The sequence below is a fragment of the Camellia sinensis genome, chromosome 9 (genome assembly GCF_055761805.1).
Source record: "Camellia sinensis isolate YWXY chromosome 9, ASM5576180v1, whole genome shotgun sequence".
NCBI classification, from domain to species: domain Eukaryota; kingdom Viridiplantae; phylum Streptophyta; class Magnoliopsida; order Ericales; family Theaceae; genus Camellia; species Camellia sinensis.
The window spans coordinates 100,576,394-100,600,830 of NC_138969.1; the positions used below are offsets into that span (position 1 = coordinate 100,576,394).

Sequence of the window (24,437 nt, forward strand, 5' to 3'; positions counted from 1 at the left end):
GTCAGAAAAGTTCAACTCGGCTTCCTCAAAAGCCGAATTTATGGCTTCGTCAACTTCCGCAGCCAACTCCTCTAGGTCCTCAGCGATTGGTTCGACCACTTGTTCGTTCTCAAAGTTAGATGATTCGAGGCCGATCTGTCTAAAGTTTTTGAAGTTGGGGAAGATCAAGGCCGTCAGATGGTCATCGCCTCGCGCGATGGGAATGTTGTCTGCCGCCGAGAATGTCGTATAGGTGGGGTCGTACCGCAACGGAATATGGGCTGCCCTTCCTTGCTTTTTAAGGTCTGGACGGCCGAAAAACTGTAACGCGGTCTTGATTTCTACGAGCACAACTTCATCGTCTGAGGCCAACACGCTCTTCAATTCGCTGCCTGCATAAATAAAATAGTTAGGTGAGATACGGTGCCGAATAAATGCATACGTAAATGGCAAAAACAAAGTGATCCGGTCGGCCACCTGGCCCGCCTTTTTGCCTTGGCACAGGATCTAGGCGATCTTCCCCTTTGCCGAATTCCCAATTTCCTCGAACTACGACCATCACGTCGTCGACACGCTTGCCAGAGCTAGCAAGCATGGTCACTAAGTGGTGGTCAGTATCCTTGGCTCTAAGGAAGTAGCGTCCTAGCCGACCAGTAGATTTGGCAAGAACGTAACAGTGCCGAATGGCGGGGATACCTAAATTAATTCTAAGAAGCCGATTTATTTTTACGATTCCCATTATGATGCGGAAAAAGTTCACATTGGGCTGGGAAGGGATGAGACCCCAGTACTGAATGACGACCCTCAAAAGTGGGTGAAGAGGAAAACGGACGCCGCCCTCAGCAATTGATAGGAGAGAAAAGACGATCGAGTTCTCATCTTCCCTTGCCATATCAGTGGTACTGTCTGCCAGAAGTGACAGATGGACGTCGTCGGGGATAGAGAGATGGTGTCTGAAGCCGGAAATTCGATCCGTAGAAAGGAGATCCTTCAGGTGTTTTGCCATTTTTTGGCCGACCCAAGGATTAAAAAAAAAAAAAAAAAAAAAAAACTAAAAGCGGATAAAGAAAGGGATCAAAAAGAATGCAGGAGAAAGAAGACTTACAGGAGGAGAAGGAAAAGGTGAAACATGCCCTTTGCTTGTGTATGTTGACCTATTTCTTGCTTGCCCCTGGCTTCGGAGGGTCTAGCATTCGTTTGATTGAAGTTGCCCAAGGCCTGAAAGAGGGAGACAACCAACTTTGCGGGGAGTCCACTACTCTTGCAGGTAATGTTTCCCACCCTTCTCACATGTGTTTCTCACATCACTCAGCCCTCGGGCTCTGATTTTCTCTCAAAACCCTTTCTCACTTTTCTCTCCACGCACACCTCTCTATTCTTTAATCTCTCTTATTTTTCATCCCTCCCCAGGTATGGCTGATGGAGAAGTTGAAGGTTATGGACACTTGTCCTGCATATTTAGCACGCGGCTATTTCTTTCGCCCTCAGCTAGTTGACTTCCCGAACGAGGGATGGCGGTGCCACTGGATGTGTAGCAAGTCTGCTGTCGACATTGCTTAGCAATGCCCCTGGTTTGATCTACCTGAGATGAGTTACAGCATGTCCCGGCAGCCTGGCATTCAGTTGGTTGGCTTGACACACTGTGTTTTTTACTTCCCATTCTGATTCCGGTGTCAGTTCGGCCACGACCAGACTTGCCTGGGAGAGGGGATAGAGTACCCGGCTTCATTTCTGATCTGAGGAGCACAACTAGCTTGGTATGCCGTAGCATGGAGGACAAGAGAACTTTTGGCCCTCGCTCCCACTTTTAGTTGTGCCCTTTCTAGTGAATGCATAGCTTGGCTTGAATATGATGCACAAACTGGGCCTACTTTGGCATCCGAAGCTTCCACAAGCTCTGGGAGGGGGCGCAGGAACACCTAACTTGACTATGCCCCAAGTTCATTGCTTTAATCTGTACTTTCAAATTTTCTTTTTCAATGTAATAAAAAACAACTTCAATTTGTATCAAGAGCTGGAGAACTATGTGTTGAAATCAATGAAATTGAAGGTTATAGGTATTAAAATTTTTTCGTTTGATCCAAAAATGGTCTAAGCTGTAAAAAATTAATTTGAACAAAATCAACTTTTATTAAAACTTTTCAAAACCATTTTCGATATGGATCACAATTGGACACCCCCGAGATCTATCCTTTTTTTTTTGGGTAAGTTCCGAGATCTATCCTTAACATGCACAACCCCAGATCCAACAACTGGAAAGTTGCCCCTTGTCTGAATAGCACTACACTGGAGATGACAACCGAGCTCTTGAATGCAGAATAGACAAAGATGACCAACATGACCACATGGACACAGCTGATTTGGAAGTGTTTATGGCTGGACTTTAGCGGGTTCTGTAGATATTGCTTGATCTGTTCGAAAGCAACTTGGCACTGGTCATCCCATTGGAACTTCTTTCCTTTCTTCAGGAGACCAAACAGTGGTTCACAAGTCAAGGTTAATTTTGCAATAAACCGTCATATGAATTGCACTTTACCTAGAAAGCCTCGCACCTCCTTTTCAGTCCTTGGAGGTGGCATTTCTAAGATGGCCTTGATTTTGAAGGGATCGACCTCGATGCCCCTTTGTGTGATCAAGAACCCCAACATTTTCCATGCTGTAATGCCAAAAGTACATTTTTGAGGATTCAGCCGCAACCAATACTCTCTGATCTATTGGAAAAAAAAATTCAAGGCGGTGTAGTGGCCCTCTCTTTCCTTGGACTTGATAATCATGTCGTCCACATACACCTCAACCTCTTTGTGGATCAGATCGTGCAAAATCGTGGTTGCAGCCCGTTGATATGTAGCCCCAGCATTCTTCAAACCAAACGGCATCACCCTATAGCAGTAAGTTCCCTACGGGGTAGTGAAAGCAGTTTTCTCTCTATCTTCGGGTGCCATCAGAATCTGATTGTAGCCTGGAAACCCATCCATGAACGAGAGCAGCGCATGCCCAGTAGTAAAGTCTACCAATTCGTTGATATGCGGCAAAGGAAAGTCATCCTTCAGACTGGCTTTGCTCAAATCTCTGAAGTCCACACATACCCGAATTTTGCCGTCCTTCTTCGGCACCGGAACTATATTGGCCGACCAAGTTGGATAGTCAGATACTAACAGGAACCCTGCATCAATCTGCTTGGTGACCACCTCTTTCATTTTCAGAGCCCAATCCAGGCAGATCCTTCGAAGCTTCTGCTTAAAAAGTCGGGCCTCTCGGTCAAGACGAATCTGGTGCTGTATAATCTCAGGATCGATTCCAGGCATATCTTCGTAGGACCATGCGAAAACATCTTTGAAATCTTTTAATAAAGTGACTAAGCGCTCGCGTTCCTCCGAAGACAACGTCGACCCGATCTAGACCAACCGCAGATCCTTCTTAGTACCAACGTTAATTGAGGTGATTTCATCAACCAAAGGTTTTACAAACCTCTCCTGCTCTTGATCAATCAAATGTTTCAAAACCAGAGAAATTTCTTCCTCGTCGTTTTCATCAAAATTTTGAAAATCCTGATTAATGCAATAAACTAAAGGCACACAACAGTACTCAGAAGCCACAGTTGTACCATTCTCATTAATAACTTCCAGTCTGTCTGATTCTTCGGTTACAACCGACTCAAAGGAAAAGAAAAAGACGACTTGGACAAGACAGTGGCATTCGAGTTATCAACCTCAGGAATACCTGACTCAGACTCAGAAGAACTAGAATCTGATTCCGACTCCACAGACTCTGTGGAATCAGATTCTGGTTTGCTACCTTTTTTTTTGGGTGAATTGGTTCGCTACCTGACCCAGAACTGCTTGACAAAAAGCCCTCCGCATACTGCCAAACGAGGGAGGGTGTGCAATGGATGCATCCAGAATGCCAGAAGAAGGGCCCACAGTTGTTTGATCCCCAATCATGGAAACAGAGAAATCATCCCCCAAGCACTCCGGTGTGATCTGAGGATCTAAGAGGAGGTAAGCTAGTGCTGCTCCTATCTCAAGTTCTGTGCCCTCGGATTCATCCTCTTTGCACTGCTCAGCCTCAGCTGGTGGGTCGGTCTGCTCTTCCGTAGCTTCATCCCCTGACAACTGAAGGTCAAAAAACACTCCATGTCAGGCGTGGCAATACAATCAATTCGGATGGGTCACATGAAGACAAGAAGCGACCAAAAAACCGGTAGCTATCCTCCCGCTCATCTCCCAGTCTCTAACTCGGCTAGTTATTGAACCACTATTCCCCATAACAGTGACTCCCCAATCACTCTTGGTGGAGATGGCTCAAAACCACCCTCATATCGAGTCACATGAGGATCACACAATCAATCATCATGAAATAACTGACTACAAAAGGTCCGTTGCATTGTGGCTAATAAAAATAAAAGGCCCACCTATTTCCAAAACAAAAACCACTCACCCACTTGGATCTATCAACAACATAGAAGCATAGCCCATGTAAAATGTTGTCCATTCTGAAATTAAATGGGTTAGAGTGAGAAGCTCCCGCATCTCTCTAGAAACCTGTGTTTCTAGGGTTTTAATTCCTCATTGATTAAGATGACAGGAGTTAATGCGTTGCTTAATACTGAGAGTCTCTTGGATTTACGGGTAAAGGATAAGGATAGGAACGTTCCTACGGTGGGTATAGAGAGTGATACACGAGGGTTGGTAAGCAACAGATTTGGGATTTTGAGTGCAGCGTCCATGGATCTGTCTACAGATCACATAGATAAGAGTGTTTTGAATCTTGGGCATTCTAACGGCACCGAGGTTGTGGAGAAATCCTTGAATCAGGAAGAACGAAGGGTTGTAAAACCCTCAGATTTTCAGCAAGTGGCATATCGTATAGCGAGAATGAGAGACCCATCCTCTTCGATAATGACCTCGCCATCTACCGATGGTTCATTATATTCAGCGCGATGGTCAGATCGTACGGATTTTGAAACCCCCTTGTTTCAAAACCTACCTGATAGTGTCCTGGTTGCTCGAAACAGGTTTGATGGTAAGAATCATGATGATAATCTACTAGATCGACCTATAGAAATAGGGAAGGAAGAGAATACTGTCTCAGTCGAGGTGGTTCAAGGTACTGAAGAGATCCCTTTGCAGACGCCTAACCTAGGTGATGTTGGTCGTGAGGATATGGCTTCCCAAAGGGGTGCGCTTTCAAATTTCAGAGGAGGTAGAGAGTTAGGGGGAGGCAGAGGTCAAGGCCATACGAAATCCTGGGCTGATGTGGCTGCATCCTCATCGAGATCTAATATTCCTTTGAGGTATGTTCCCCCTACCCGTAGTGATGGCTATGTTAGTGTGAGTCTCCCCCCTAGGCCCAACCCCTTAGAGAAATGGGATTCATGTCTGGTTGGGTACTTCCTGGACAAAGGGGTGTCTTATAATTACTTGAAAAACAGTGCTTTTGCTTTATGGAAAAATAAGGGTTTGAAGGAAGTTCTAGCAAATGGAGAAGGCTTTAGCTTCTTCATTTTTGAAAGCCCTGAATGTTGTAGTGTAGTCCTTGAAGGAGGGCCATGGTACATAGGTGGTTCAAACCTTTTTCTGAAAAAATGGACTCGGATGATGAAGCTTTCGAAGGAAAAAGCTACTACAGTTCCAGTATGGGCTAATTTTTTCAATGTGCCTTTTGAGTATTGGTATAGTGATGGGCTGAGCCGGATTGCAAGTGCTGTAGGTACTCCTCTGTTTATGGACCAACTTACTGAACAGGGTAGTAGAGTGTCCTTTGCCAGGGTCTGTGTGGAGGTTGAAGCTACATCCATTCTTCTATCGATGTTCAAAGTGAATTGTGAAGATGCAGAAGCTGTAGTGAAGGTCGAATATCAGGGTTTACCCCCTAAGTGTGACCACTGTGTAGTGTTTGGGCATGACACTACCAAATGTGTTAAGACCCAAGTGGCTGCCCTGTTAAACCTCCAGAAACGAACAGAAGACAACCCAGATCCAGGATGGGAAACTGTCAAAGCCAAGGAGGGTAAGAGGAAGGTTGATGTCCCCAAGATAGATAATCATGCAACTTCAAAGGAGGATGGCCTACCGGAACCTGATGTAAGGCAGAGTCTACAGCAAGAGCACATTCAAGAGGAGCCTGTGGAGATTGAGGGGGAGATTGAGGTTCACAAAACCATCCCAGTACTATCAGCAGTGTCTACCCCATCTGAGGGGGAGATTGAGGTTCAAAAAATGGATGGTTCGGAGGCTTTGCAGAACAGTCTGCTGGAAATTACCAGTTTGGTTCTTCCCAATGATGAAGAATTATGGGCTAAAGTGGAAAAACTAGTGGAAACCACCCCTGGTAGCTCGGCCACTAAGCAGGCTCAAATTGGCACTAAGGCAAAAGGAAGCTCCTCTGGCAAAGGAAACAAAAGCCAAAGGAAGAAACGCAGGTAAATCCCAGTTTATCTGGTTGTGGGTTTCGAATTTTGTTATTTCCAATGTCTTTAAAAATTGCATCTTGGAATGTTAGAGGATTTAATAATCCTCATCGACAAAAGGAAGTTCGGAAATTTTTGTTAAATGAAGACATTAAAATCTTGGGCATTTTGGAAACGAAAATAAAAGCTTTAAATGAACAGCAGATTTTTTCTGGTGTAAACAATTGGCCCTTTTTGACAAACTCACAACCTACTAAATCTGGGAGGATCTATGTCTGCTGGGACCCAGCTTTTTGTAAGGTTACTTTGTTATCAGCTTCTGATCAATATATTTTTTGTGGAGTTCATGACTTTTCTTCTGATAACATGTTCAAAATCTGTTTTGTTTATGCTGATAATAAACCTGATATTCGAAAAGAGTTTTTTGAGTATATGGCTACTATTTCCCATTTGCAGTCCAACACTCCTATTATGTTTCTTGGGGACTTCAATGCTATAAGATACCCATATGAGAAATCTGGGGGCTCTATTAGCTGGTCTAAGGTCAAAGAGGAGTTTAACTTATACATTCTGAAATCTGAGTTGGTTGATCTCTCATACGGGGGTTGCCAATTTACCTGGGCCAATAAGAGAACTAGTGGGGATTACATCGCAACCAAAATTGATAGAGTGCTGGTTAATGAGGCTTGGCTTGATACCTTTCCGGCCTCTTTTGCCACCTTTTTACCCTCTGGTATATCTGACCACTCTCCTGCTGTGGTTAATGTTTCTGACAAGAAATCTTCTTTTAAGAAACCTTTTAAATATTTTGACTTTCGGGCAGACCATAAGGATTTCAATTCTGTGGTTTCTAGAGTTTGGAATCAGTATATTTATGGTGTTCCTATGTACAGGGTGTGCCAAAAATTGAAATATTTAAAGCCTGAACTTAAGGCTCTGAACAAGAAAGACTTTAGTGACATAACCACTAGAGTCCAAACCTCTAAATATGAGCTCTTCTTTGCTCAATGTAAGTTGGATAAGGATCCGAGTAATAGTGAGTTGCAGAAACTTGAGCGCAATATCTACAAGCAGCATGTTGACCTCCTGGCTGTTTGAAGAGAGTTTGGCTCTCCAGAAATCTCGTGTCCAGTGGCTTAGTCAGGGGGATAGAAATAGCAACTTCTTCTTCAAAACCATTAAGGGTAATATCGATAGGGGTAAAATTTTGAATCTGGAGTTGATGGATGGCCAAAAATCTTCTAAACCAGAGGACATCCAAAATGCGTTCACCAACTTTTTCTCAGGTTTATTTGGTACCCCGTTTGATGACCAGTATCATGGTTTTGCTAGAATTCAGTCCCTGGTTAAGACCCGTATTTCTCCTGATCAATCTCTTGTGCTCGCCAGCCCTGTGACTGACCAAGAGATCAAGGATACCTTTTGGTCTCTTAAGGCCAATAAGGCTCTCGGCCCTGACGGCTTCTCTGCGGGTTTTTTTAAGACATCCTGGGCTATTGTTGGGAGAGATGTTATCCAAGCCATTAGAACTTTCTTTGAGTCTCGTAAGCTTCTGTCTGAAGTTAATAGCACCATCATTGCTCTCATTCCCAAAGTCCCCAACCCTGCAAAAGTGGGTGACTTCAGGCCTATTTCTTGTTGCAACACCATCTATAAGTGCATTGCCAAGATCATAGCTAACAGGATTAAATCTGTTCTCCCTGATCTTATTGACCCTGTCCAGTCAGCTTTTGTTCAGGGTTGGAGAATTTTTGACAATATCTTCCTATCTCAAGAACTTATGAGGGGGTACCATAGGCATTCCCCTACTCCGAAGTGTGCTATGAAGGTGGATATCATGAAAGCTTACGATAGTGTGAGATGGGATTTTATTCTTGATATTCTCAAGGCTATGGCCTTTCCTCCTGTCATGGTTTCTTGGATCAAGGCCTGCATCACTAGCCCTTCCTTTTCAATTTGTATCGATGGTAGCCTTCATGGCTATTTTAAAGGAGCTAGAGGTTTAAGACAAGGTGACCCTATGTCCCCTTACTTATTCGTTTTGGCCATGGAAATCCTGGCCAAAATCTTGGCGGAGAAAGCAAACCATCCTCTCTTTAAGTTCCATTGGAAGTGCGATAAGACTAAAATCATCAATCTTTGCTTCGCTGATGATCTCATGATCTTTAGCAGAGGTGATGCCTCTACTGTGAAGCTCATTATGGAAGGCCTTAAGGAGTTTTCATCCCTGTCTGGCGTAATTCCTAATCCCAGCAAAAGTAACATCTACTTTTCTGGTTGTGATATGGAGTTGAGAGCTTCTATTCTTGAGATTTCTAAGTTTAATGAAGGGACTCTACCTGTTAGGTATCTTGGTGTCCCCTTAATTACCACTAAGTTGAGGGCTGTTGATTGTGGTCCTCTCATTGATAGGATCACCAAAAGAGTGAAGAGTTGGACCAATATAGCTTTGTCTTACGCTGGTAGAAGCCAGCTCATTCAATCCATTCTCTTTTCTATGCAAGTGTACTGGTCCTCCCTTTTCATTCTTCCCAAGAAGGTCATTAGGGAGATTGATAGTATTCTTAAAGCCTTCCTTTGGTCTGGTACTGATCTTAAAACTCATAGTACCAAAATTGCTTGGGATTCTGTGTGTGCTCCTAAAAATGAGGGAGGTTTGGGCTTTAAATCTTTAGATATTTGGAATAAAGCGACCATAGCTAAATACATTTGGTTTTTGTTTTCTGGGGGTGAGGGATCGATGTGGTGTCAGTGGGTCAAATCCTACTTATTAAAGGGGAAGAGTTTCTGGAGAGTTAAGGTTCCTAATGAGCCTTTTTGGGTGTAGAGAAAATTATTGTCTCTTAGGAAGTGGGTTTCCCCTCTGATTAAGCATAAGATTGGGTGTGGGGATACTACTCTCCTTTGGTTTGATAATTGGCACCCTATTGGTCCTCTGTGGAACAAATTTGGGGATAGAATTATCTATGACTCTGCCCTTAACAGTGATACAAAAGTCAGTAAAATCATTGATGGGTCTTCTTGGAAGTGGCCTACTCCCAACTCTTGGGAAATTCAGGAGTTAATCTCTTCTACTCCAGTGTGTTTTAATCCCAATCCTTCCAGCACTGATCAAGCTTTTTGGAATCTTACTACTGATGGTAAGTTCTCCATTCAATTAGCTTGGAATCATTGGAGAAAGAAATTCGATAAAGTGGTTTGGCATAAGCTTGTTTGGGGCCCTCACAGAATCCCTAAAGTCAGCTTCATTGTTTGGATGGCTCTTCACAATAGACTTTATACTGGTGATAGACTTCGTATGTTTGGTTTGTCCACCAGCTCTCAATGCCCCTTTTGCCTCAACCTGGAGGAAAGCCATTCTCATCTATTCTTTGAGTGCATCTTCTCTAGTAGAGTCTGGAGTGCCATTGAAGTTGCTTGTAACATTAAGTGGCCTGTTCTTATGGGCCTGAAAGTGTTACTTTGGCTTCTAAGGAGACTAAAGGTAACTCTTTGAGGGTCAACATCATTAGTAATGCATTCTTATGCTCTGTTTACTTGATCTGGATTGAAAGAAATAACAGAATTTTTAACAAAGAACTAAAACCTGAAGAGGTGGTCATTAAATCTGTTATCCAAATGGTTAGAAATAGAATGTTGTCAATTAAGAATATTCCTAGATCCACTAGTGACAGATGGTTTCTCGATAAATGGAATTGGCCGGAGACAATTTTGAAGCCCCATAGCATCAGAAATAGGAGGGCTGCTGAGTGATGTGAGTTCACTAAATGTGGGTCGAGTGATGGCGAGCTTAAATGAGGGCTTTATGTATTTAAGTTTTTTCTTTTGCAGGTGTATTCGGGTGTTTCAAGTGGAGCTATCTATCCTTGAGGGTCGAGTGATGAGAGTTACTTTACATGTTCTCCAATTACATGTGGGTCGAGTGATGTTAGCCATCAATTTTTTTCTAATGCCTATATATATTGTAAATTTTTATGTGCAGGTTAAGGATGCTAATTTTGAGTGGTGTGAGCCCCTAAACTGTGGGCCGAGTGATGAGAGTTCCTACATTGAGTGTACTGCTGCTATGTTCTGTCCTTGTTATCACTGGACGTACTCATTTTTGATTGTTTCTACAGGGTTTATTACAATGTTTAAGCACTACGGTGGCTGTCTGGATAGGGATATATGCTACTCGTCTGATGGCTGTGGCTGTGATGATACTCCTATGCTGGGCAGATTGGGTTGGATGTATACTGGGGTTACTACAATGTTTGAGCTCTATTGGGGCTGTATGGATTGCTGTGGGTTTGATGGCACTAAGATGTTGGACAGTTTGGGTGTTCAAGTTTACTGGCACTTGGTGATATAGCGCCTTTGTGGATACTTGTCTTTCTTTTATTTTTATTTTAATGTACTGTGTTTGGACTATGAATGTTTTGCTGGGTTGTCATTCCTTTTGGCCTAGCCGTGTGGGTTGTACATGGTTTCTTGTTTTGTGTTTTCTGCTGGTTTTAGCTGTTTTGTGGGCTGGTTTGTTACAGATATGGGTCGTTGTTTGGATGTGTTCATGGTCCTCATTCGAATTTATGCGGCTCATGAACATATTTTTGGGGGGTTTATAATTTTCCCATGTTATGCTTTCCTTTCTCCATTTTTGGGTCTTGATAGTTATTCTTGTCCTGTTTTTATTTTGGTTTTGTTTGCTGGTTGAGTGTTTTGGTTTCTTTCATTTGTTCTTGTATAGTTTTCGTTAGGTCCTGGGGTATGCCCCTTGTAGCTGTGTAATTTCTGTTTTTTATTTATGTCTTATTCACCCAAAAAAAAAATGTTGTCCACACAAAAGAGCCAATCAAAATTCAATTAACTCACCACACATCTCCCAGTGCCAGCAATGGCAAATTCCATACCTCAATTCCCCATGGTAGTGTCCCCCTCACTCCACACCAGAAGAGGTCAGAGAACTGCTCTAAGCCGAATATATGTACAGATCATTAACCAAATTACGAAAAACCAAATAGTAGACAGCAGAATCCATGGACTAAACAAATTTAGTAATCCCACATTGAGATGCCCAAAAATAATAAATCACCACCCCACTAAAAAACAGTGGGCTCATTTGATAATATCTCCATTAAGTTCAAAAAGGCCATTAATATAATCAAATCTTCACCAAGTGGGCCCCCAAGAAAATCCCGCCCAAAAATAAATCCGGGCCCAAAACAGTATATATATAAAATATATATATATAAACTCAATTGCCCCCACATCAGCTCAAAGAAATGTGTTAGAATAATAGCACAAATGCCTACTATTTGAAGGTGGCAGGACCCACGTCAAAGAAACCACACCACAAACCCATGTGCTGGTTTTGAACAAACCCGTGGGCCAAGATAATCTCCCACGTGCAAACTCTTCCCCAAAAAAGTAAAATAATGCACCCATATATAAATATATATATATATATATAAAAGGTGAACCAGTTGTATAACATACCAACGCCATCATCACTTTGAGCGGACTAGGCGGGAAATTCTGCCACCTAGAGCATTCTACAAAGCCACTCTCGCCAAGGAGCGTGTAACATGCACAACTCCACACTACTGTAGCAGGCCATCATCTACACGACCAAGTCACCGTCGGACAGATACGCCGGTTAGCAAGAACTAACCCCCATATACACAGTTTCTTGTTTAACGCCCTTTCTTAGGGGTGTGCAGTGGTAGTTTATGTTGGTTATATTTGTTTTTTATTTGTTGTTGGGCGTGCCTGGGTATGCCCCTTGTAAACTTGTAAATTTTCATTGTCTTTATTTTATGACTTACTTACCCAACAAAAAAAATAAAAGAATATTGAGAGAATATTTTTGCTATTTCTCCTCGACATAGGTTTTGAACATTGTGTGTATGGTTCTTTTTGTTTCGTTCTTCGTGGCATTTATTGCCCTCTTCTGTATAGCTCGATAGCTCCTAGGGCATGCCCCTTGTAATTTTTGTATATTTTGCTATTTTATTTATGTCTTATTCACCCAAAAAAAAAACTAACATATTTGTTTTATATATCTCCTGTATCTATTTCTTTTGCAGGTATATGGAGCATTGTTTTCTGAGTGATGTGAGCATATATAATTGTGGGTTGAGTGTAGTGAGCGTCTCTATGAGTGATTTGCAGTGCAAGTTGAGTTTGCAATTAAAATGTTACTTGATTGTTGATAGACTAATCTTGTTTTGGTATCTGCTGGTGACAGGGTTTACTATAATGTCTAAAGCTATGATTGAGATGCATGGGGATGGCATCAATATACATTCCTGGGTGGTTGTTGTTTGTTTCGGTAAACTGTCTGGATCCTTCGAGTTTTGGAGCAGGTTGTTTTCGTAGTGATGGCTGATAGAGGCGCCTCTTGTGTGAAGAAAGTTTCTTCTTATTTGGTTTTTACATCACTGGTTTTGGTACTTATTAGGTACCTTTGATTTTGGGTGTTTCTTTTATTTAGTTGGCTTACCCGTGCGGGATGTGCATGGGAGTACAAAGTTGTGTGGTTGCGTCCTGTGATTTGCTGAATTAGCTGTTGGGTGTGTTCATGCTCCTCATTCAACCTGCATTCGGCCCATGAACGTATTTTTGGGTTAAAAATGGCTACTCTATTTTGGGTCTTTTTGGTTCATTTGGTTTGTATCTAGACTTTGCTGTTTTGTTTTAATTTTTGGCTTTTCTTTTTGGTTTTTTTTGCTTTCTTGTATAGCGATTAGCTAGGGCCTGGGGTATGCCCCTTGTAGTGGTGTAAGTTTTTTGTCTTTTATTTTATGACTTATTCACCCAAAAAAAATCTGAGATTTCATGTTATGAGTTCAAAAACATGGACCTGGGTACCCATACTTGAAGATTTCATGAAAACAAACACAAAAACATGGAACTTGTTACAAACTTTTGGATTAAAACAAAGCTTTTCTTGAAAAACATAAAACATCATTTTCTCTTTCTAAAACAAAACTTTAAATCAATGCATGGCTCATGAATCATGCTAGATCATGTAATGTGATCAGTCAACGTAAAGAACAACGAGAGTAGATCAAGAATCTGACCTCAAAACACGAATCAAACGGTTCAAACTCTAAGGATCAAGCTTGGAAATTTAGTTCTTTCTCAAGAACTCCTTCTTCTCCTTCCTAAAGCTTCTCTCTCTACAAGGCAAAGATATGGCAAAATGATATGGGTTCCTCACTGCTAGCTGGCTAATACCCACTGGTAGGACACGTGGCATCATCTGATTAGCTCTCCTCAGAAAAAGGTGCAAGCGTGAAAAGACAAGAGTATGACAAAGTGTGTACAACAAGTAAGATGGCATGGGCACTCTGACAAGGCAATGATCCCGGATCAAGACATAGACTTTGGACAAGAAGGTTTTAATGATCTCGGCTAGGAAGGATAACACTTGACCTAGGTGTGCCACCACACCTTGGCCTAGATGTGCCACACCTCGGCCTAGGTCATACCAGTCCCGAAATAAAAGGATGATACGCATCTCGGCCTAGATGATACACATCTTGGCCTAGGTGATGACATCTCGGCCAATATGCCAGAGTGAAGGTGGAGGTCAACCAAAATGGTTCCAAGATAGTCCTAGGTATTGGCGCTCAACGGCCTACGTGTGAGAGGTTCAAAGGTGTTACCTAGGCTTGAGACAGCAAGGATAGATGACCTAGGCACCAAGCAAGGAACAAAGCATGCATATAATACTTAGGCAAAACATGATAGCATCAATACAAGACAAGAACCTTCACTTGGGCAAAACAAATGCAAGCTTTTTTTTTGGGTGAATAAAAAGACAAGAATGAGGCAAAATATAAAGATGCAAGCTTAACCAGGCAAAATCGTGTAAATGCATATATGAGCATGACCAAGACAAGAATGAGGGTTGTTATAATAAGTGACGTGGCATTTAGGTAGGTAGGAGGGAGAGAGATATAGTGACGTGTCAAAAAAATTGGATATGAACTTCTTCGGCAACTGTATCTGAACTACTGTAAAATTATTTTGCGATACAATGGTCACACAATATCGTGACCCTTACATCAATAATCGTACATGTGTCGCAATAACAGATCCCGTTCATTCATTCATGTAACAAAAATGTAGCGTGGACTCACAATACTTCAGCCAAGTATATTTTTTTTTTTGGGTGAATAAGACATAAATTAAAGACAAAGGATATACAAGATTACAAGGGGAATACCCCAGGCCCTACAGCAACTATACAGCAAAATCAGCAACCAAGAAACCAAGGAGATAAAGCAAAAAGAGAACCAAAAACACACTGTTCAGCAACCATATCAAGAGAGATAGGGAAAATGAACACTGCGAAAGAACAGCCCAAAACCGAGAGCTAACAGCCCCATAGCAGCACTAAACATCGGCCCCAAATCTGAAAACAGGATTGGAGAACAAAACAGAACCTGTGCATTACATATCTAGGAGTAAGACGCAAAGCCAGCACCAAACAGTAAAGCAAAAAGCCAAGTATATTGAGCCACCTCAGCACTCTGTTACACTCTTTCCCCTATATATACACATCATCATCACCCCCATACAACAATACGAAGTGCCTTATGTTTCCTTGAGGCTAAATTGCGCTGCCAACGAGCGCCTTTGCCGCCATTGTTGCTCAGCATCTTAGACCTTGTTTGTTTCTCTTAAAGATCGTCTGGTTTTTGAATCAAAATGACTGTGAAAGACAACTCTCGTTCTGATCTCCAGAAATCGAAGGAGTTTTTCTCCGAAGGTAAAATCGGCGGGAAGAGATTTTCAAAATGACAATTTGATTGGAGACTGTACGCGAAATCGATAATTATATATATATCAACGATAATTTGATAATTATAACGCCCGCAAAAGGGTTCGAACACTCGGACACTTATCCGAACCCTCTTGCATGATGGCAAATATATAATTATAGTGTTTACTTACCATTTCTCATGGATTAGGGTTCAAACACTCAGACACTTATTCGGATTCTCGTGCATGATGGCAAATATGTAATTATGGTGTTTACTTACCATTTATCATGCATTACAAGGACTAAGCCCCACAATTTTATATGTAATTGTAACGCCCCCAAAAAGGATATCAATAGAAGGTTAATATTACATAAGTTTATGTTTTCCTTTGAATATCATGAGGTGAGATGTTATTATTATTTTGGGGCATTACATAAAATATTACAGAAGTTACTCTTTTTTTTTCTTTTTTTTTTTCTTTTAAACAACCATGAAATTAAAACAACACATACAAGATAAATCAACATATTTTTTTCATTAAAATAATTATATTTTTTTTATCATTTCTGAAAAATATTATATCACAATGATTAATATCATCCTTTAATATACCTAAAAAAGATCATATTAAGTATGAAATAATGTAAGAACCGTTAGGTCTAATCTCAACGCCAACTCTTCACTGTCGAAACCCCTTCCTACTTTGTATCGCCTTCGTAGAAACAGTGGCTAGAGAAAGAGATGAACGAGAGACAATCAACGGAGAGTGACCATGAGATGAGATAATGAAACAGAGGGAGAAGCGTTGTGGTGAGAGAGCGAGAGAAAGAGAGAGAGAAACGAAATCTAATATGAGAGTTAACCGACTAAGAAGGTACCCATTATTTACCTATTAAATTAATCAACGATCAAGATTAAAAGTTATGCATCCAATGGCATATGATATGCAACCTAAAGGGGGTGTGTATTGTAGAGCTTTGTTATAAATAAATGTTTTCTTTGCATTTGTTCAAACCCTAAACACCTCTCTATCTCACTTGATTTTTCAAATCCTAAACAATAGAAGCTAAGCATCAATCTCGTGTGATCTTCATCCATTAATTTGGAATTGGTAAAATCTAAGCACTAAATCCTTGATTCCCTACATTTATTTTTATATTTCTCTATGTTTTTGAGATTTAATTGAGGTTTGATGAATTAAGATGTTAGTAAAAATCCACGATTAACCAAAAAGATGGCAAATTAAGAATGTTGTACCAGTTAGACCAATCATCAGACAAACCTTAGATGATGTTATTCAAACACAAGGAGGTAATGTTTATCAAAAATTTCAAAGGCCTCTCACCCGAAGCTTGTCCAGTATGAGTCATCACTCTTCAAACCTGCCTTATCGAGTAGATTTACCTGAATCCTTCAGACATGCTATGTCTGAACCAATTGAATCAGTCAACCAAGGGATGCCTTCTCGGCCTCCTAGTCAGCCTTCTCTTGACCCCCTTCCTGAAACCCTAATCCACGGTATTCGCATATCTGAAAACCAAATTCCTCATGGGGTTTATGGAACCAGAAGGCTTGAGAGCCCAACTATTAGTGATATGAATTTTGAACTTTAATGGATTTCACAACAACAAGTGAAATAAGAAAACAATTAAACAAGGATTTTATGTAGGAAAAGTATCAGGATTTTAGGATGTGGTATTTTAATAACCATACTGAACAATAGCTTCAACAGTTGCAAAACAGTATTTTTTTTTTTTTGGGGTAAGTCATGAAATAAAGACAATGAAATATACAAGTTTACAAGGGGCGTACCCCAGGTACACCCAACAACAAATAAATAAAAATTACATAACCAACATAAACTACTAAAGTACCCCTGTAAAGATGGGGGGAAAGCACAAGAACAACAAAAAACCAAAAAAACCCCAACTTTGCCCATATATCTTTTTGTCCCCCAATAACCCCTACCATCAGAGATAATAGATGGAAACTAGGGGTGGATATATGGGCAAAGGTACAAACAACACCACAAAGCTATTTAAACGTAACAAAACAAACACACAAGGCTACAACCCAAAAGCCCGATCCAAACGGATAGTCACCCCCACAAGCCGCCAGTCTCTACCGAAGATGAGCACATGGAGTCCAGTAAGCCTTCCACTCCTCACAGCCGTGACATCCTAGCCACTTAACCAAAGCCATGATAGAGGAAAAAATCTACCCCACGACACATCCTGACAGAGTCACATGAAGCTAGCACGAGTAGTAGCCATAATCAACGGTCTTAGGAGTTGTAGCGCAAAAACAATAGCCCCACAGCAACAGCCCAATACATAGTCAAAAATCGCTTAGATCAAACATCACATCCCCCAGTCCCTTCCTTGGTAGATCGCAAGCCTCAAACCCCATAGCAGTGTGCCCTTCACTCCATGTCAGGCGTGGCAATACAATCAATTAGAATGGGTCACATGAAGACAAGAAGCTACCATAAACCGGTAGCTATCCTCCCGCTCATCTCCCAGTCTCTAACTCAGTAAGTCATCAAACCACTATTCCCCAAAGCAGTGACCCCTCAATCACTCTTGGCGGAGATGGCTCAAAACTCACCTCATATCGAGTCACATGAGGATCACACGATCAATCAAAATGAAAAAATCAACTATGAACAGTCCGCTGTAATGTGGCTAAATAGAAATAAATGAGCACACCAAAACCCACTGAGACAAACCCAATATAGCACAGCCCAAACTGTTGAGAATAATAAACTGAGCCACTGAAGAAAACACACAAAAGATAGTGAGCCCAAGAAACGCCCACTTCCTTGACCAATAATCCAGCCCACAGATAGTCCACACTAACAGATAAAAGTTGCACCGTGGGCCCCCCCAAAAAAAATAAACGGTGGGCCAACAATAGCCACTATACAAATTTTGCCGGGCCCCACATCCAACCAACATACGCAATCAACAACCCACTAAGATATATATATATATATATATATATAAATATAATATATATACGAACTCACTCAGTTTGAAGCCCAAAAATAATTACCTTCCAAGCACCCACGTGCTGTCCAGTTACCTACATGACGTCAGGTCATCCCCCTTGAAAATGAGGAAGGAGCCCCTAGTCTGTTACCTTCACTCTGAACACAATAGCTTGATGATGCTAATCAAGCAGAACACACGCAATTGCTAATCGTGAAACACACGCTTCACCAACTTCACGCACTACATGCGCGAGAACGTGAAGTACACCCAATACCACCACTACCGCAGCAACGGCTCTGGTAACCAGGCTAAGCACGCTGGCATAGATTTTTTTGGGTAGATAAGTCATAAAATAAAAGACAAAAAACTTACACCACGACAAGGGGCATGCCCTAGGCCCTAACCAAAGCACTATACAAGAAACCAAGAAAAAACAAAAAACTAAGCCATTCCAGAATTACCCAGAAAAACTGACGAACAAAATAACTATCTGGACAAAATAAATAAAATAAGCCTTAACCTAAATAAACCATACATAATAGGAAATAACCAAAGTGTGTTCATGTGCCGCATGAAACTGTAATGAGGAGCATGAACACACCCGATATCAAGTAGCAAAGGGTCAGATGAAAACAGTGGACACCCGTGTACATCCCACACCGGTAGGCAAAAATACCAACACACTCTAAGGAAAACAAACATAATAGAGATTGATATTTCACACACGAGGCGCATATAGCAGCCATCAACACTGTCAGATCCAGCTTCAAGCTGCGAGTCCACCCGAACTGAAGAACACACCAACACATGTAACCCGAACAGATTCTACACATTATAGTAGACCCTGTAATCCAGCAAAGACCAAACAGAATTAAATAGTCAACAACAGAGTACTTTGCAAAACTCAGAAACCTGAAACAGTTAACATCACACATATAATTGCTCACTACACTCAACCCACAAGTAACTATGCTCACATCACTCAGAAAAAACCAGCTCCATACACCTGCAAAAGAAAATATACAGAGAATATATAAAACCATGTTAGTTCCTCTCAATGTGGCTAGTAAGTTGGGGGTTATGGAGTGTTTATTCCTCACACGAAACTCAACCCTCAGATTGATTGGCATACACTCATCCATCGATTTTCCAGGACTCCAGGCACCTATATGAATAACAAACATTAGGAAACCCCACAATGTAGTTCCTAACCTTCACTCAACCCACATTTTGTGAACTCTCAATCCTCACATCAGCAGCAGCAGCACGCTTCAGCATAGTATGAGGCAATTTCCATGAGCTAAGATACCATCTGTCATTATGGTTAGACTTCAAATTGGTAATATGCATTACCCTGAATCTAACCATATCCACAATACACTTAATAACAACCTCTTCAGGGACCATATCTTTACTAAACACTCTATTATTCCTAGCTACCCATAACTGGTACACAGTACAAGTAAATGCAAGCTTGGTAATAATAGCCCCCAGGGATTTCCCTTTCACAGATTTAGCAATGAGCTGGACCAAATCATCCCAAAGGAGGGATGGCCAATCAACATTAATTTTACCTTTAATACAAGACCACACCCTTTCCGAGAATGGACATTCAAAGAAAAGGTGGTTATGATCTTCATTATGGTACTGACAAAAGGCACACACAGCAGATTGCGTCACACCAAAAAGGTGCAACCTATCCCCAGTGTTCAGACGGCCAAGAATCGCCATCCAAACCACAAAACTCACTTTAGGGATATTGTGGGGGCCCTAAATTAAATGAGACTAATCCACATGATCAAAGTGAGTCCTTAACGCATTCCAAGTGGATTGAATGGTGAATTTCCCATCATGAGCAGGACACCAACTAACACTATCATGACCACAGTAGGGAGGAAATTTGAAGGAGTTTTGTTAATGAGGTCCATAATCTCCCAAGAAGAAGGAAATGGCCATCTCCAAGTATTACCCTTCACAATCTGACTAACCTTAGCATCTATACTTAAGGCGCGGTGTCATACACAATACGAATCCCAAACTTATCCCAAATAGAATCCATGGGGTGCCAATTATCAAACCATAAGAAAACTCCAGATCCATCTCCCACCTTATATTTGATTAAGGGGTAAATTATAGGTCTTTGGGAGAGAACTTTCCTCCAGACCCAAGAGGGGTCATTTGGCACCCTAACTCTCCAAAAACTCCTACACCACATAGACTGCTCACCCCCAGAAAGAAGGAACCAAACATGCTTAGCAATAGCAGCTTTATTCCATACAGAAAGAGACTTAAACCCCAGACCCCCTTCCTTCCTGGGAGAGCATATTCTATCCCAAGAAACCTTAGCTCCATGAGTTTTTAACTCACAACCCAACCAAAAAAAAGCCCTAAAAAGACTCTCGATGGACCGAATGACCTTCTTTGGGAGAATGAACAAAGAGGTCCAATACACTTGCATCGAAAACAAAACAGATTGGATCAATTGAGCTCGGCCAGCATAAGTAAGACACTTATTTGTCCAGCTCTTAATCCTTTTAGTTATCCGATCCACAAGTTGATCACAGTCAGTGACTTTAAGTTTCGTGGAAACTAATGGAACCCCCAAGTATCTCATAGGCAGCTTGCCTTCACTGAATTGACAAACCCCAAGAATCTCATCTCTCAACTCATTATCACAACCAAAAAAGAAAATATGACTCTTAGCGGGGCTAGGTGACAACCCAGACAAGCGCTTAAATTCTTCTAACCCTAGCTTAATGGACCGAATAGTGAACACATCCCCCTTACAGAAGATCATTAAATCATCTGCAAAGCACAAGTTAACAATTTTAGGTTGATCACATCTCCAGTGGAATTTTAAGGTAGTATGCAAAGCCTTCTCAGCCAAAATTCTTGAGAGAACTTCCATGGCTAAAACAAATAGGTAAGGGGACATAGGGTCACCTTGTCTCAAACCTCTCTCCCCCCTAAAATAACCATGTAGACTCCCATTAATGCAAATGGAATAGGTGGGACTAGTCATGCAAGCTCTGACCCAAAAGACCATGTTAGGGGGGAAACCCATAGCATTAAGGACATCAAGAACAAACTCCCATCTTACATTATCATATGCTTTCATAATGTCCACTTTCATGGCACACCTGGGAGAATGAGAGAATTTATGATAACCCCTCATAAGTTCCTGTGAAAGGAAAATATTGTCAGCAATTCTCCTACCGGGGACAAAAGCTGATTGCACAGGGTCAATAAGATCATTCAGAACAGATTTGATCCTATCAGCAATGATCTTAGAAATACACTTGTACAAAGTATTACAGCAAGAAATGGGTCGAAAATCCCCCACTTTTTCAGCATTGGGGATCATCGGGATAAGAGCAATGGAGGTGCTATTTATTTCCCGAAGAAGCTCTCCCGATGAGAAAAAGGATTTGATGGCTTCGACAACCTCTCTACCCACAATGTCCCAGGCTTTCAGAAAAAAACCCACAGAATAGCCATCAGGGCCGGGGGCTTTGTTGGTTTTTAGAGACCTGAAAGCATCAATGATCTCTTTTTCAGTAACATCCCTAGCAAGACTATGATACTGAGTTTCAGACACTCTCTTGGTGATAAGACCATTAATCCTCTCAGACCCATTATAGTTGTCAACAAAAGGCTTTCCGAACAAATTAGTGAAGTAATCCACAAAAGAGTTATGGACCTCAGCACTATTAGTCACCCTCTCCCCATTCGGAAGCACAACACTATGAATGCGCCCCTTATTCACATTCCCCTTAACAGTTCGAGAGAAGAACTTTGAATTCCTATCCCCTAATCCAAGCCATTGGACACGAGATTTTTGATGGGCAAGGCTTTCCTCAGCTTTACTGAGATCAACATATTTAATGTAAGCAGCCCTTTCCATTTCCTGAAGGTGAAGATTCATCGGATCTTTATCAAGCTTAATTTGTGAATTAAGAAGTTGATCCTTAGCAGCACCAACACGGATGGAAATCTCACTATACTCCTTTTTGTTCAAATCTCTTAGGATAGGCTTAAGGGTTTTAAGCTTCTGACAAACCCTAAACATAGGGGATCCCCTAATGTATTTAACCCAAACACCATGGACTCTAGGGAGGAAACTAAAGTGATTAGCCCAAAAGTCAAAAAACTTAAAAGGCTTTTGAACTTAGCCTCCTCACCCCCAAGATGCACAACAACTGGAGAATGGTCAGATATACCAGGAGGCAGAAAAAGAGCATAAGAGTTAGGGTTAGCAGACAACCATCTCTCATTAGCAAGAACTCTATCAATTTTTGAAGTAATAAAGTTACCACCCCTCCGCTTATTGGACCAAGTAAATTGACACCCCTTGTAACAAAGATCATCCAACTCAGACTCCAAGACTAGTCTATTAAACAACTCATTTGCTTGACTCCACGTCTCCTTCCCCCCCATTTTCTCATGAGAGAACCTAACAGCATTAAAGTCACCAAGGAAAATGGATGGGTGACTCGCATGATTGAGAGCAATTTTTTTTAAATCAAAAAATAAGGGAACTCTCAACTCATGTTTATTTTCAGCGTAAACAAAAGTGGCAAAGAATCTGGAATCTGTATCAAAAACATGAACTTTGACAAAAATATGCTGGTTTGATTTTTGAAGCATCAAAATATCACAAAAGTTTGGGTCCCAGCACACCCAAATTCTAGCTGGCAGATCTGGTTGTGAATTCGACAAAAAATTCCAATTTTTAAAGCTATTTGCAAAAAGTTTAGCTTCATTCTCCATTTTAATTTTTGTCTCCAAAATACTCATTATTTTAATGTCTTCTTTTCTAACAAAATCAGTAACTTCTTTGTGTTTAGATGGGTTGTTAAACCCCCTAACATTCCACGATGATATTTTAAAAGACATGATAAACATAATGGAAATACAACCAGATCACCACAAAAACAACAAAAAAATAGTTACCTCCTTTTCTTCTTCTGGCTGCCTGATTTGCCAGAAGACTTCTTCTTTGTTGAGCTACTCACTTTGAGACCAACCTCCCCCTTGCCTCCCAGAATTTCAGGAGAATTAGCTCGCATTTCCTCCTTTCCCACATTTCGGACAATATCCTCAGCTGCAGGGCTAGCATTTTCTACAACCTCAGGAAGGGGAAGATCAATAAGTTCCGTATCAACCTCAGTAGAAATGTCAGCCACTAGATGGAGGTTAGCCCCCTCAGATTGGATCTCAGGTTCACCCCTCTTAGTAGCAGATGAACTGTTGGCTTCAGGAGGGACACTGTGAACAGGAGATGAAGGATCCCCCACTTTTTTCTTTCCCTTATCCTTGACTATGGTCCACCCCTCATCATCTTCAATCTGTTCCTCTGAATTCTTCTGTAATTCAATGAGGTGAGTTACTTGAGCAGAAAGACAATTCTTAGTCTCATGTCCAAAAACATGGCAATGTGTGCATCTCGAGGGAACCCCTTGGTACTCCACATGGATATTCATAGAAGCATCACCATCAGTGAGAAGAAAACTGTCAGGGAAGGCCGATTCAGCTGATATATCCACACACAATCTAGCAAAGGAGATCCTACTTCCAGAAGAGGTAAGTTGATCCATAAATAAAGGGACACCCACAGCACTAGCAATTCTCCCTAACCCTTCCCCATCCCAATATTCCAAAGGAATGTTAAAAATTTTCACCCAGATAGATGGTTTTCTTGTCTTCCTTCGACAGTTTCATCATACGATGCCACTGTTTAAGGATAAGTAGAAAACCACTTACATACCAAGTCCCCCCTCCAGTACATCAATACAACAGTCATCATTCTTCAGAATTTCTACCAACCCCTTATGCTTCCACATATTATTAGCATTATTTTTAATAAGGGTGTATGGCAGATTTTTGTCAATAAAGTATCCTACCAAGCAAGCATCCCATTTCACCGTGGGGGAGGGGGGAGGCATCTCAACCACAATTTTATCTTGATCCATTTTGGGGGGATAGTATTTGAGTTTTACCTCTGATCGGACTGAAGACGACGCCACGTTAGCCCACGTTCTACCCTCAGGGGGTCTATTCTGCCCTCGTCCTCCACGACCACCCCTAGTGTTGGTATTTGCACCTCGACCACGGTGTTGAAAACCACCACGAGTGTTACCCTTAGATCCTTCAGGATTGAAGCCCGAATCCTCAGAACCACGATCATTTTGACTACCTCTAGGGCTGCCATGTGGACCAGATGCATCAACACCCAGATCTTGGTCCTCCATAACAAGATCCCCTTTTTCCTTTGCAACCAGTGCGAAGATTGATCCACCACAT

At 41.4% G+C, this 24,437-nt stretch overlaps 1 protein-coding gene across 1 annotated transcript; it reads right to left on the reverse strand.

The window, feature by feature from the left end:
- Positions 1–19,116: 19,116 nt before the first annotated feature.
- On the reverse strand, positions 19,117–19,865 carry LOC145799653 (uncharacterized). The gene is made up of 2 exons (XM_082889261.1): positions 19,362–19,865; positions 19,117–19,140 (listed from the first exon to the last, which is right to left on the reverse strand). Exons 1-2 carry the CDS (start codon positions 19,863–19,865, stop codon positions 19,117–19,119), a joined length of 528 nt encoding a protein of 175 aa, XP_082745387.1.
- Between the last annotated feature and the right edge of the window lie 4,572 nt (positions 19,866–24,437).